The sequence below is a fragment of the Periplaneta americana genome, chromosome 8 (assembly GCF_040183065.1).
Source record: "Periplaneta americana isolate PAMFEO1 chromosome 8, P.americana_PAMFEO1_priV1, whole genome shotgun sequence".
Classification (NCBI taxonomy): Eukaryota; Metazoa; Arthropoda; class Insecta; order Blattodea; family Blattidae; genus Periplaneta; species Periplaneta americana.
Window position 1 is genome coordinate 64,530,012 of NC_091124.1, and position 16,097 is coordinate 64,546,108.

The 16,097-nt window shown below is 34.6% G+C and overlaps 1 protein-coding gene across 3 annotated transcripts in view; it reads left to right on the forward strand.

The window, feature by feature from the left end:
• Positions 1 to 16,097, forward strand: part of dre4 (SPT16 homolog, facilitates chromatin remodeling subunit dre4) — a 53,588-nt gene that overhangs the window by 21,948 nt on the left and 15,543 nt on the right. For all 3 annotated transcript variants that reach the window (XM_069832995.1, XM_069832997.1, XM_069832996.1), the window contains exons 11-14: positions 1,397 to 1,635; positions 4,684 to 4,826; positions 8,698 to 9,012; positions 11,638 to 11,807. In XM_069832995.1, coding sequence (XP_069689096.1) covers positions 1,397 to 1,635; positions 4,684 to 4,826; positions 8,698 to 9,012; positions 11,638 to 11,807 — 867 coding nt within the window. The remainder of the gene's footprint in view (positions 1 to 1,396; positions 1,636 to 4,683; positions 4,827 to 8,697; positions 9,013 to 11,637; positions 11,808 to 16,097) is intronic.

Here is a 16,097-nt window from a genome sequence, read left to right on the forward strand (position 1 = left end):
TACTTACAACATAATCAGCAATAAAAGCCCATTAAGACAATTTCAATATTTTTATTAATTTCGTCATAACATTAATCTTCTACAACATCCACACATTCAAACTCAAATACGATATTTTCTAGGAACGACTTCACCGCATTTGCATTTGTATTTATTTACTCTTGCACCAATAATTTTTTAAGCTTTTTTATGTAAATAGGCCTACTTGCGCAGTATTCCGAACTATAACGGAACTTGAAATATCTTGCATAAGACGCCTTATAGGGTCCACTAACCCTGTCGTTAACACTGTCCGTAAGGCTGCTCCAATATTATCATCAAAAGTTTTCACTGCTTAATATTTTCATACGGTACTTCTTTAGACACGAGGTGCAAGTTTTACACACACACACAACACACACACACACACACACTTCTGTCACTGATACACTGTTTTTGGAGTTGCAAACTTTACAACAGCAGAGACGTGAACAATTAGGAATGATAAATATCTGTTCACAATATTTTAGATTTATCAAATTGTTTCTTTTACTCGTAAATCAACTGAATCAAATAACAAACAATAACTTCGAATTGCAATGATTTACAATCTTATCTGAAATAAATGTCTCCCAAACCTTTACACATAGTACGATTTACTCTGTTGTTGCTATTAAACATAGCACTTCAAAACTTATTTCATTCAACAACTGTTATAAATAGCTGTAGAGTGCAGACCAACTAGGTTATGTTTGTCAGCCTTAACCTCAAATCACCTGGCTGCAAACGATACAAACACACTATAACCACTGTTTACCATGCATGACCATTCGCAACCAAAGTCTGATAGAATGCGCTCATTAAGAAATTAATAATATTACTGTACGTATTTTATGACTCGTGCAAAACGTTTATGAAACAGAATTTAGTCGGTTAATAAAATTATTTTCATGACTGTAATGCTATTACTTAATATTATTACTGTGTTTATGAAACAGGCCCCTGGGGAACAAAATTCCACCTGGACAAAAAAATGACTTATATCCCTTTACCCGAACACCACAGATATTTTGTGGCCAACCTATAAAACACAAAAGAGAATCTTAGCTTTTTTGTCGAAGTATATGGTAAATGATATCATTTGTGTACATCTTTTGAATGATAGTTCAAGAAAATAAGTTATAGACGGAAATATAATAAAATAACTTAATTGTTGAGATAAGTAAAACATGTGATGAAAAAGTTTGTCTCATCTTTATGACACTATTTTTTGTCGATCTCTCCCATTTTTCTATGTTCATAATGTTTTCTGAGTTTAAACTTTCTTTTCGATTGTTGTAAGAGAAGAAAAAGAATGTTCAATTGTATTAAAATGTTGCAAAGAATTAAACGAAAATGGGCTTACTTTTGCCTGCAGGACATATCGCAGCACAAATGTGAAAGAACCTGGTGAACTTTCAGCTCCATCAGCAAATTTAAACACTGCTTTCCGTTTAATTAAGGAAGTTCAAAAGAAATTCAAGAACCGAGAGGCAGAAGAACGTGAAAAAGAAGATCTTGTGAAACAAGACACATTGGTAATGTCACAAAATAAAGGCAACCCAAAACTGAAAGACTTGTATATAAGGCCGAATATTGTAACAAAACGTATGACAGGTACGTGTATGTTCATAAATGTATATATATTTGTGTAATTTATTTTACTATCTAGATAAAGTATGCTCTTGATTAATCTTTTCATTTACGTATTGTGAATGGTAATATTTATATACACATATTCTCAGAAAAAGTTGATTAATACTTTCGCTAGGGAACTTAGCTTTACAAAAAGTGTGAGAGACTGCTTTTCTCAAAAGTACTTCTCCACCATCGTGGCATTGTTTGTCAAATGTGTGTCATTTATATATCAGCTGCAGGTATTCTAGTTTTTTAATATTGATATCTATTCTTGCACCTAGTTCAAACGTCTAAATCTCTCTTTCCTTCTTTCTCTCTCTCTTTTTTTTTTTTTCCTTCATTTCGTTCTTACATAAGACATGTATATATACACATTATTTTGTATACAAGAATTTTAATTATATAAAATTTTTGCCTTGAGTTATAAGTGTTAATAGATTATCAAAGCAGTAGGCTAAATGAATTAAAAATGATACAAAGATGTTGTGAACGGCAATGTGGAATTTTATCCTACATAATTGTCAGGTGACAAAAAATGTGTCTATTAGTAATCAGAGCACTGTCATCACTAAAAGTCACATGCATTAGCAGATCCACCCAGGGGTGTATTTCAGGCCTGGGGGCCCTGGTGGCGCCAGGGTACTATTTTTCGAGGATGGGCAGCACCAGGGCTTTTTTGTTATGATTTTCATATTATCGTCAAATTTAGCAATTATATAAGTCATATTTCAAAAGTACTGATATGTTTTGTAACCATTTTTGCTGATCATTATGTACAGTTTGGAAAAGTTAAAATTTTCAACCTATGTATATTGCAAACAATTGTGTTCAGTGATTGTTGGTCTGAGATTATCAAGACTTAATTTTCATCTTATACAAGTTTCTCACGGGGACCCCCCCTCCCCTTCCCGATTGAGACAGAGAATATCATTTCATTGTTTTTATTACTTTATCTTGTATAAAAATGATGCCTTTTAGTTGTCTTGATTAAAAGAGATGATAAGATTTCAGTACTTTTATGACAGATTTCATGTGTATTCTTATACGGAAATTTTAAGTACATACAAATTCAGTTTCGCCATCTGATAAGAAATCCATTTGTTCCCTAATTGACAAATAGTTGCAGAAAGATGAAGAAGAATTTTGTACTATTGTGTCTGTGTACTATTGGCCATTCCAAATTTCAAAATAGACGTTTTCATAGGCAATAGAAGCATACTGTAGTAAAAATCTGAATTCAAATTTAATAATATGCCTCAAGTATATGACTTGCTGATAACATTAGTCTGGAAAATATTTATTAACATTAATTTCATCAATCTCACCATTACTGTTGTAGATGCTAATATTAGAATTATTCCTACTTTTATTTGATTAAGATTATAAAAATATTGCAGATAACTGAAACATAGACATAATTTTAAAATAAGGCAATTAGCTTATTTTTAACCCACTGCATCCATCTTTTTAGAATGTCTCACATACACCTTACTTTCACGGTGGCTCATTCTTACTAGTGTGCTGGGCTTATAAGTCAGAGGGTTCAGATTCAAATCCCATTTGATCCATCCTGAATTTATAACTTGTTTTGGGCAAGCCCATGGCCCAGGCAAGACGGGTTTTAAAGTCATTTGTCACATTTTTACAATTCTGTTGTTGAGTCTTTATATGCTAGCCCATTCAGTTCCTGTAGTAGTATATTCATTAATTGCTTGTGTTACATAGTTGTCTTATATCTTAATTTATTATCTGCTTCTTTCTTGTTTTACCAGCAGTTTTCCTTACTCTAATATCAAGTCTTGTTTATGCTATAGATATTAAAATGGGTCGCACAGTGACTTTAATGTGTTTCAGTTTTCTTGTAGAATTATTATTTATGAGAATAAATTGAAGGGGTAAGAATGATATAGTTCTAAGCTACACAGACAAAATTTTACAGGAGAGTGTATTAAAGGTTTAGAGTCCAATACTCTTATTCTTGTTTTTTGAAAGATGGGACATGACAGGAGCGTTGCGATCGGAAAAACAACTGAATGTCACATAGCGTGGTAGGCCTGTTGCTATGGTAACAACGGTTGAGTTGCCAAACGTACCTTTCCCACGTGGCAAGTGCTTAATAGCTCTCTTGGTGGCATTTATTGTGCACACACAATGTTAGTATTGATATGTTTCATGTTTGATTCTCTGTCGATTTTTGTATTGTTCGCGTCAATTGTCAATGAATGTTTTAACGTTAGCCATCTTAACGTCAGTTGCTAGCTTCCATCAGCTGGCAGCATGGTAGTCCGTATTGGCAACATAGGACTGTAGTTCCAAGCTCGGCCGCTTAACTGTCTTGTCCCATCTTTCAAAAAAACAAGTATAGGTGCAGTATCATAATTTATTCGGCGTATACTTACGTCATTTGTTGAGTAATTTGTATAATATTTTACTAGTAGCTTCCCCACGTGTGTAAGAAGTCGAGTCGCACAAAATACTATTTTTGTTAAAAGTATGGCTTTGGACTTTCTCATTCACTTATCAAATCACTTATAGAGTAAAAGTAAAATAATTTTTATGATTTACTCTTTGCTTGCATTGTATTTTAATAAATGTTCCCTTTAAATGGAGAAACGAGACTGGATTATTGATAAGAGCTGTGGATTGAACTTCAACATTGCTGTTGAAATATAAATATCACGATTTTTCGAAGATTGAATTATCTTCGTCTTCAGGTGAAAAGAATGGGTTCATCTAATTGTAACAGCTTCATCGCACATGATACCCTTTTTTTATCACCCTTTTCCCACATGAAGATGAAGGCAGCTTCAACCTTCATAATGTTGAGCGGTCAGTGATGTTATTCACTCTCTCGCACTCCAATATTTCAGCAGAAAGACTGGAAAATTGAGTAAAAGCTGGACATTACTGTACTTCATAATGTTGTATATTTCGCCAACCTTGGAAACTTGAATCGTTTTTTTAAATATTCATTCAGAAGCTTGTCTTCTTTTTCAAATTATTGATTTGTATGACCTCTACTTTCAGGCTCTTTGGAAGCACATGTCAATGGCTTCCGATACACTTCTGTGCGTGGTGACAAAGTTGATATCTTGTACAATAACATCAAGAATGCATTCTTCCAACCGTGTGATGGAGAAATGATCATTCTTCTTCATTTTCATCTCAAGGTAAATAATCTAGATATACTACTCAACATAGTATGCATACAGTTTCATAATGCCACTGTAGCCCTTATGACGGGGATTTCATATAATCCCTATAATTGCATGGAATGTATAGGTAGGTGGTGGTTGTATGGGTTTGGATGTTCGTAGTCTTTGATGTGTATGAAATAATCATTAAAAGATATAATCATAAAGAATCTTTAATTAATTTCAAATAATAGTAGGACACTTCTTGTTGACATCTCATCATATAGACGAATAGCCTTAACATCAGTGTTCGCCAAATTGCAAGAAAGAATGATTATAAACAGGTGAAAACTGGTATTAAGAAAGAAAAAGTCTACTGGTAAAAGAACAAGCTGGCTTCAGACTAAACCGATCTACATCACACCAAATAACATATACAGTAGCTTGCAAATTAATTCGAACAACGTAATTACTTATGCAAAAACACTCAAACAGGATAAAAAAGGGATCTAAGACATACCTCAGTAATCTATGTGGCCTCCCTTATTCCTAATAACAGCTCTGAGACGATTTGGCATGGATTCCACTAATTTCCCACAAATATTCTTCATTTCTTCATCGCGAAATCATACACCAATGAGGGCAGAAATCATCATCTCCTTTGTAGAACAATCCATTTTTTGCATTCTTCTTTTGCAAATTGACCCCAAGTTCTCAATGGGGTTGATGTCGGGTGAGTTGCCTGGCCAGGGGAGTACCTGAATATTCTTCTTGTTGAAGAATTCTGTAGTTTTTCGAGACGTATGGCATGGTGCCAGGTCTTGTTGGAACACACCTCTGCCATCCGGAAATGATTTTTGCAGCTGGGGTACGATTCTGATTTCCAATAAGTGAATATATTTGTCAGAATTCATCATTCCCTTGATAGGTATTAATGCTCCAGGCCCTTCATATGTAAAACAACTCCAAAACATTACTTTAGGGGGGTATTTGGATGCTTGTTGGAGATCAGCTGCTGTTACTTTTTCGGATCCTTTCCGTATGTAAGAAACACGGTGGCTGTGGACCTTGAAATGAGACTCATCGGAAAAAAGTACATTCTTCCAGTCATTCACTGTCCAGTGTTGATGTAATTTTGCCCACATTAAGCGCCTTTTGCACGTAACAGGGGTAGCAGTTGCTTCTTAATAGGCTTATGAGCCCTTCGTCCAGCTTCCTAAAGCCTACGCCACACTGTTGTGACGTGAATATTCGCCCCAGTGGTAGCCATTAACTCGCGGGTTAAGTCGACAGCAGTTAGTCTAGGATTTAATTTACTTTTTCTGACAATTAAATGATCATCTGCAGGTGAAGTCTTCCTTTTCCGGCCAGTTTCCTTTTTTCTGGGGTGTGATGGATCCAGTCTCCCTGTATCGTTTTATGATCGAATTAACAGTAGCCAAACCGATGTGAAATTCTGCAGCAATTTGCCTCTGTGTCATAGAAGAATGCTCTGCTAATGTTATAATTTTAGACTGTTTTCGTGGAGTTGTATCCATTTGTGAAGACGACAGAATGTACACAGGATTGCAGTATTAAGTCTTCAACACAACTGAAATGCTTATAAGTACAAAACGACACGCAAAATGTCACATATTATTAAAAAAATAATGACAGACCTTCAACAATGGAATTACACGTACTACAGATGTCATTTAAAGCGGTATGAGCAGTTGTGAGGCCAACAATGACAGAAAATGTAAAAATATGTCGTGTTCGGATTAATTTGCACGCTACTGTATAACTCAGAAACAACAACAAAAATGAAAGTGTCTTAGCTATATTTGTTGATCTAAAAGATGTATATGATTACAGTCAGGAGAGCTAAATTAATCCAAAAACTAATGGTTTAAAAATTTTCTTAGACAATGGTGGATTGCAACAAAATATAACAACTATATTTCATCTTATAAAAGAACAAAGACTGGTTTACCACAAGGTGCTGTAACAAGTACAACACTATTCAATATATACCTGTATGTAAATAATTTACCAAATCAACTAAAATCAATTGAAGACATAAACACATGCTTATTTGCTGATGATATAGTCATATGGACATCAAAAAACAAGAAAAAACAACTAATTAATTTAGAAAATAAAATGAACAAAGCTCTAAAAATACTCCAAAATTTAACAGAAGAAAGTAATATGCAAATAAATACAAATAAAACTAGCTATCAATTCTTCTCCATGAGAGAGAACTCAAAACGAAGATTTGTGTTCGGTACATTACGTGCTGTACTATGCCTTTTGATTGTAATGTTCAGTTATAACTTATTCCTTAATTTTGTGAAATGACTACGAATTAAAGACTTGTAGAACCCAAACAAGCTGGGACTTGCAGCAACAAGAAACTTCTACATTACAACTGCTGACATTACCCTTTGAATGTGGCATGTATTGCCTGCCATTATCTTTAATGTCAAGGCGTTTATAACATTCGCAATCACCAAGAACCATCTGAATACAAAAATCACAGTGTGACAAAATCAATATTATCTATCACAGCGATTTTTCCGGAGCTGTCACAGTTTGGAGTGTGATGGCAAAACTCTGTCACACCCCACCTTTACTTTATATAAAGTTATTCTAGCTCACCTTTACTTTACATAAAGTTATTGGAGCTCTCCAGCTGATTTATCATGCTGTCTAATTAAAGGTAATACTGAATAGTATGCTTTATTCACTCTCTGATTTCGGTTTCGGATTTCCTCTATCTTCCATTCCTGTCATTGAGAGATATAGGCTACCTGGAAAAATGTAAATAGATATTTAAAAGAAATGAAAATATACCAGTACATTAAGCTGTCCAGATATATACATTTCAGAACTGTTCTCAATCATATAGTATAATCGTTCTCTCTTTCAAGTGATTATAATAAATCAGTCTGATATGTTAATTGTTATTACTAAATTATCAATGCAACTCAACGTTACTTACTTTATGACATTAAACACACAGAAAGTACTCTTAGATGGGGATGTTTCTTCTGTATGGAAAACTGCATATACTAAGTCTTTGGGTCACAGAATTTGGAATGAAGAGGAAAATGTGAACATTTGCAGTGATCTTTATGATTCCTTAACTGTAGTACTTTAAGGGGTTAGGTGCAGCTTACAGCAGTAAAATTTTGGAAATATTCAACATTTTTTTTTCCTCCATTACTGTATCTTGTACAATAATGAAAATTTATTATGTGTAAAACACTGTCCTCCTGCTATATAAAAAAATATTTTTACAATTTAAAAAAATGTATTTGTTTTATTTTTTTTTTTTCAGGTCCCTGTGCAGTGATGAAGCGTTTCCCACAAAACTCAAAAACTATCCAACAATCTGTGATGAAATTTTTTTTATGCATGTCATATCTACAATATAATGCAAGATCACTACTCTACCTTTAATAGATTGTCTGATAAAAAATAAATTAATTTTAAAAAATTGTCAAATATCAGTATTTTCTTCTAACACAAAATAAAAAAATATATATATTATTTATTAAGGAATGTAGTTGAAAGAGCATGGTATTGTAAACATGAGTTTCAGCAATAAAATAAAAGAGAGAACATGAAAAAGTTAACAAGTTTAGGAGTTATGAGGGAAACGCTTCATCACTGCACAGTAAACTGCCACCATTTTGAATTATGAAAAAAATATATATAAATAATTTTTTTAAATTGTAAAAATATTTTTTTCATATAGCAGAAGGACAGTGTTTTACACATACCAATTTTCTTTATTATACAAGATACAGTAATGGAGGAAAAAACGTTGAATATTTCCAAAAATTTTACTGCTGTAAGCTGTACCTAACCCCTTAAAAAGAGTAAGAAGTTCAGATGTTTATAATATGTGTTTCCATTTCAGCATGCCATTATGTTTGGTAAGAAGAAGCATGTTGATGTCCAGTTCTATACAGAAGTTGGTGAAATAACAACTGATTTGGGAAAGCATCAGCACATGCACGATCGTGATGATCTGGCAGCTGAGCAGTCTGAGCGGGAACTGCGTCACAAACTGAAAACTGCATTCAAAAGCTTCTGTGAGAAAGTGGAAGCCATGACCAAACAGGAAATTGAGTTCGATACACCCTTCAGAGAATTGGGCTTCCCCGGTGCACCTTTCCGTAGTACAGTTCTTCTTCAGCCCACCAGTGGTTGTCTTGTAAACCTTACAGAATGGGTAAGTTTTTGTCAAATATACAAGAGAATGTTAGTTAAATGAAATAAACATATATGTATTGTACACTAACTTTTATAAGGTTGATTCAAAAGTTATAGACATCAAGGCCTTTTGAGAGGAGAGGATATCTCAATCTGGACCAACCAATCACGGAGAAGAAACCCGTGAAGTAATTCCTAGCCTTGTTGGTTGATCATACTCACTCAGCGCTTGAATCACATGTCATCTGTCATTATGATTACGCATTTTTCGCATGTTTAATACAATCATGGAATTTATTGAAACTAAAAGGGTACCGGTATGGTTATTAACATAATGAAAGGCATCGCACTATTGTTTTGCATCATAAATCTTCAATATACAGTATGTGTATATCTAATTTAATTACAAATTTAAATTAAACATGTATTGTTGTTATTGTTATTATTATTATTATTATTATTACTACTACTACTACTACTTACTTAGTTAGGGCTTTTAAGGAATCCAGAGGTTCATTGCCACCCTCACATAAGCCCGCCATCGGTCCCTATCCTGAGCAAGATTAATCCAGTCTATCATCATATCCCACCTCCCTCAAATCCATTTTAATATTATCCTTCCATCTACATCTCGGTCTCCCCAAAGGTCTTATTCCCTTTGGCCTTCCAACTAACACTGTATATGCATTTCTGGATTCGCCCATACGTGCTACATGCCCTGCCCTTCTCAAACGTCTGGATTTAATGTTCCTAATTATGTCAGGTGAAGAATAAAATACATGCAGTTCTGCGTTGTGTAACTTTCTCCATTCTCCTGTAACTTCATCCTTCTTAGCCCCAAATATTTTCCTAAGCACCTTATTCTCAAACGCCCTTAAACTCTATTTCTCTCTCAAAGTGAGAGTCCGAATTTCACAACCATACAGAAGAACCGATAATATAACTGTTTTATAAATTCTAACTTTCAGATTTTTTGAGAACAGATTGGATGATAAAAGCTTCTCAACTGAATAATAACACGCATTTCCCATAATTGAAAAACAAAATCTGTACAAAGCAATTAACAACACATTTTTAGCTTCAGAACACTAGCCAATTAAAGAAATGATACTTCTGAATAGTTCATTCTCTATTTATAATATTTTTTTACCCTTAAAACTAAAGAAAAAAAGTATTTTATTGACAACTTCAAATTAGTGTAACTCTGAAAATATTGAGAATAGGAACTATGTTTATATGACTTTTTTTATCAAAATGTCTTCAGAAATAAGCTCCATAAGGGACGGTAAATCCTCGTGAATCACTCTGTAGGCTATATGTGAGGCTGAGTTAATGAGTATTTATTTTCGTCCGATGAAGAATAGTTAATTATAATGGATTGTTCTGTTTCAGATTATTCATTATACAATCTTCTCTCTCACTGCTCTCTTTGTACAAAGAAAAATTTGTAAATGTTATATAACTAAAAAAATACAGTCTGTATATTTTTTCGAAAAGTGTTGAACTGATGATGTTTAAAGCTAAAGAATCAATGAGGGTACACATACTGTAGTTGTCAAATATTGTACTATGGAAAGGACCCTATAAAAAGAATAACAATTGAATTGATACTCTCATCAAATTTTATGGAACATTGGAGTCCCTCTACTAACATATGGCCTAGAAACGTGGATTTTTAATAAGGCAAAGAAAAAATGTTAAAATTTGAAATGCACATTCTTCAGTCTATAGCTGGTCATATATTGATGGATTATGAAGACTCTCTGATGTTAGAGAAGAATAAGATTAAATTCGGAGATCGAACTATAATCTTTTCGCTGTTATAAACACAAGCACGTGGCCGTCATATCCACGATTGGCTCCTAGTCTAAACACTCACATGATGCAAGAAATTATAGTTCACTATTTAAGGACAATAATTTTGTATTTACTTCAAAAGAAAATCTGAATTTTAGTTAGTAAATATGATAAAACATAATATGTTACGTAACTTGACTCATATGTACAATATTATGTAAAAGAAAAGATACTTTTATACTGCTATTTACTATGGATGCAGATGAGTACAAAGAGTAATACCAAAGAAGTCTGTTCTTGTAACAAATTGGCATCTCTTGACCTTGAGCTTGTTCTCCATGTAAGCACATGGTAGTATGGCTTCTGCATTCTCATTGTGTGTGGTTAAACTTAACGGAGGAATAACAGCACTTTGCCTTAAACGAAAATTTAAAATAATGTAATTAATTAGGAAGTAACTGTTTTCTAAGCAAGCGATTACATGGTAGTGACATTAGGTCTACTTTGACGAGTAACAGGAATTTTACATGAAACAGAATATATAAGAGTGGACGGGAACACATACTGAGATGCATCCAATCAAACCTGATTTCAGTGATCTGCTATTGTTTATTGTAGGATTATTCCAACAGCGAACAGATTATAATTGGAAAGAACATATGGAGTGAGAATGGATTCGGTCAAATATAGTTAACATGAATATAAATATTACATTTTCGGAAATTAAATTACATTTTTTACTTAAATTTATTGCAGAGTAGATTGGAAATGCAGATATTAATTATTGTATATTTCATTTTATGATTTCTGTGACCTGGATATTCAAAATACATTTTTATGTCTACAGCCACCATTTGTGATCACCCTGGAGGATGTTGAATTGGTGCATTTTGAACGTGTACAGTTTCATCTGAAGAACTTCGATATGATCTTTGTTTTCAAAGATTACCACCGTAAAGTAGCCATGGTCAATGCTATTCCCATGAATATGCTGGATCATGTGAAGGAGTGGCTCAAGTGAGTAAATTTTAGTCTTAATTGCTTCGAAATTAGATGGTGATGAACTTAATGATGGGGCTTTGTATCCTTCAAAAATATGCACAAGATGGGACTATATGATGAAAACCCCAAGAGTTGTTGTTGTTTTCTAATGCCAGGGGCGTTTGACATGACCTCTTGCACTCCAATATTTTTCAAAGATATTATATGGTCAGCCACTGAAGCACAGATTTTGAGGTATTCCGAATCCATTTCTTGGTTTGAGTTGCACAGTGGGTAGTTAGGGGACTGATATATTCCAATTCTATGCAGGTGTTTGGCCAAACAGTCATGGTCTGTTGCCAATCTAAATGCAGCTACAGACGATTTTTGTGGTAAATCGGGAATTAACTGTGGATTTTGATGCAGGGAGTTCCATTTTTTCCCTTGGGATTGAGTTATCCAATTTTGTTTGTTGAAGTCTAAGTATGTAGATTTAATAAATCTCTTCACAGAGTAATACGTAGATTTAGTAACAGGTGTGTAAGTAGCAGTGCTGCCCTTCTTTGCTAAAGCATCTGCATTCTCGTTTCCCAGGATTCCACAATGGAATGGTATTCATTGGAATACAATTCTTTTATTGAGTGGTATTAAGGGAGGAGACGGGTGAAAATTTCGTAATTTTTGGTGAAAAATTGAATTTTTCGTTTTTTTGTAGAAAATGAAGTAATGAAGCCTTCTTTACACTTTGGCAGAGTTTTAGAACCCTACTGCGGTTGTGTCATTAATTACGCCATCTTTAAAAGGCTGCGCTCTTTAAATACCCCCGTGAAGGCGTGGCCCTCACTGAACTTGTTGCTCCCTTTTATTATCACGGATTTTGCATCTGAGAATGAAGATTTTATTGTTCTAGTTAGCTTTCTGAGTCATTGTGACTGGTTTAGGAATTACTGTAGATGCACCAATAGATGGCAGAGCGATGTAAGTTCAAAAACTTATGTCTGTAAGATCTTATAACTTCGAAGTGAATGTTTGTATACAAAGAAATTGTGTTGTGTTGCTAGAAAAGTTTGAGTTTTAATTGAACGTTTAAAATAGTTTTGTAAATATATTTATTTCGTTAGTTTTCTTACAGTAGTATAGTGTAGTATAGTAGAGTATAGTGTACATGTAAGATATATTTATTTGTGTAAATAGTATTTTATCGCTGTGTGAAGTGTAGTCACGTGTACTTTTAGGTTATAAGCTATTACAAATTCAACATGCCTAGAAGTAAGAAAGTGAGACAACTTTGTCTGAACATGGTAAAGAAAAGGCGAGAAAAAGAAAAAACTCGAGTTGTAAATAGTAGTGGTAATAATTATGATAGTTGTAGGCCTCATGTAGAACATAATACTAGTAGTGTAGAAACCATTTCAAGTAGGCCTAATGTAGAGAACAATAGTGCAGAAAGGAATCTGAGACAAAACCAACTAGAAATTAGTTGTCAGAATGTATATAGTGTTAATAATGAACAGTGTAAATATTTATTAGTAGATAGTAGTTTGTTGTCAGGCCTAGTCTCTGACTTGAAATGTAGTGACTGTAATTGTAAGTCTTTGTACATAGTACTTTGTGATGAAAAACATGGGTTCTGCCACAAGCTAGATTTAGTGTGTAGGGTTTGTGAAGAGACAAAGTCTTCAATTTATTCCTCGAGGCGTCGTGAGGATAAATCCAGGAGGCCGGGCTTCGACGTGAACCAGAGGATTGTCCAGTCCTTCGTGAATGTTGGTCAGGGGTATTAGAACAGTTTGCCATGGTCATGAATATGTCTGTGATGGAACAAATCTACATTCAATGACCATGCAGCTGTAATGAAGAAGGCCTCTGAATGTGTTGCTGACAGTGTTCTCCATGATGCTAGACTTGAGGTGAGGAAAGCTTATAGCGATCTCATTGTAGATACGGCTGTACCTGAAATATCAGATATTTCAGTCAGTTTTGATGGGACATGGCTCACACGTGGACATTGTTCCATGGGTGGTGTAGGCAGTGTAATTGACTTGCTAACAGGGTTTGTTCTTGATTACACTGTCATGAGCAAACACTGTTACAAGTGCATGATCGCCAAGAGACGCATTCCCATCACAGATTTTAGGGTCTGGTATGCTGTCCATGCCCCTGAATGTGATATAAATCACGAGGGGTCATCAGGAGCTATGGTAACAGAAGCAGCCGTAATCCTATGGAAAAGGTCAGAGCAGTATGGCCTTAGATACACAACAATCCTTTCTGATGGAGATGCCTCTACATACAAGAGACTCTCTGACGAAAAGCCATACGGGGCCTCGGTTGCTATCAAGAAGGAAGAGTGTATCAACCACATAGGAAAAAGGCTGGGCACTGCCCTCAGGAAAGCTGTGAGTGAATGGAGAACTCGTGGATGTAAGTTAGGTGGTCGGGGACATGGTACGCTGAAAGCGATGACTATTGCCAAACTTCAGAAGTATTACCAAAAGGCAATCCTCGACAACCGTGGTAATCTACTGGCCATGAAGAGTGCAATATATGCCACTTTGTTTCACAGCATTTCCACTCATGAGAAGCCTCAGCATGGCAATTGCCCTGTTGGAACAGAAAGTTGGTGCTTCTATCAGAGGGCAGTCGCACAGGTTAAGCAACCAGGCCCTCATAAAGACAACGTTGGTACACCTCCCAAAGAAGCTGTACTTGCAAAGATGATGCCTGCGTATCAAAGGCTGGCATCAAACACTGCTTGAGAGGTGTTCAAAGTGTCTAACACAAAATGCCAACGAAAGTCTGCATAGTGTCATATGGAGACACTGTCCGAAGGACTCCTTTGGTTCGAAGAGGGGAGTGGACCTAGCAGTGGACCTGGCAGTATGCAAATTCAATGCTGGCTGCACAAAAACTGTCCTCAGTCTCCAAGAAGCTGCTGGATTGCCTGCTGGAGATAAAACAGTAGCTCTAGGAGTTCGCCGTGACCAAGGACGTGTAGTGAAAGCGAAGCTTCGAGCTACAAAAGAGTTCCAGCACTACCGTCAGGCGATCAAATCTGCCAAACGACGACTTCTAGAAGCTGCTAAGAGGACAGAGGGCACTACCTACAAAGCTGCACACTTTTAACAAGGCCTGTAAATTTTTTTTAAGTTTGAAATGCATGCAAACTTTTAAACTCATTTTTCCACACTTTTTATTTTAGCTCATTTCTCTGCATTCACATTGCTAAGGCTTCCACAAATGTTATGCTAAGAAGTTGAAATTTTTGCTACAAGTGCTCTAAAGTATACTTAACAAACGTATGTTGCCACTTTTTCAAAAAAGTAAATAATTTGTGAATAAAAAAATAAAATGTGTGCATGTACTCTGTAAATTTTTAAAAATTTGAATATGAATAGGATAATTTTTTTTTTTTTTTTTTTTCCTCTTTTCACAAGGTAAAACTAAAAAATGTGAGAACATAGAAACTTTCTGAAGAGATCAAAGCTGTTGTAAAAAAAAAATTCAGATCTGGTTCTTCAATTTTGGAGGAGAAGTAGCATTTTGAAATTATGCAATTTTTTTTTTTTTTTTTTTCAAAAAATTTAAATAACTTTTAAACTACTGATCCTATTAACACGAAACTTAAACACATCACTACTGATATCAATGGGAGTATGTATACAAAAAATCAAGTCTAGCTAACGAAATATAGAAAATAGGTATTTCACCCATCGCCTCTCTTAATTGAGAGAGCATTTTAGTTATTTCTGCTGTTTGAGATGAAGGTGTGTGTTTAAAGACTATTGATAGAATAGCTGCTTTGGAGTCTGACAATATAACTGCATCCTTAAATTTATTGATGTGGCATAGAAGATTCGTGAGACTTTCACTTATTGCAATAATTTCTCCATCAAAACTTGTTCCATATCCAAGAGATCTATAAAGTGAGAAGAGACAGCACATAACACCTGCACCGGCACCTTGTTCTCTTGAGATCAAGGATCCGCCGGTGTATAAATGAAGGCAGTTTTGTGGAGGGTATCTAATATTAATTGTCTCTAAAGACAATTGTTCCATTATTTCAGTGTTTACTTCTGATTTCAGTATTTTTTCTGTTAAATTTAGATTATACTCTATATTTAATAGATTTAAAGGGTTTGGTTCAATTTGTAAGTTTTTTTTAAATTCAGGATATTGATTTTCTGTTCTAATTCTTGAACCATGGATATGAAACTTTTTTGAGTTTTTAATCTACAGAGAGGACTGTATGAATGCCAATTGTTTCCAGTTAATCTGATAAGTTTTTCATATTGAATCAGTGCTTTTTCTTCTATTGTCATTTTG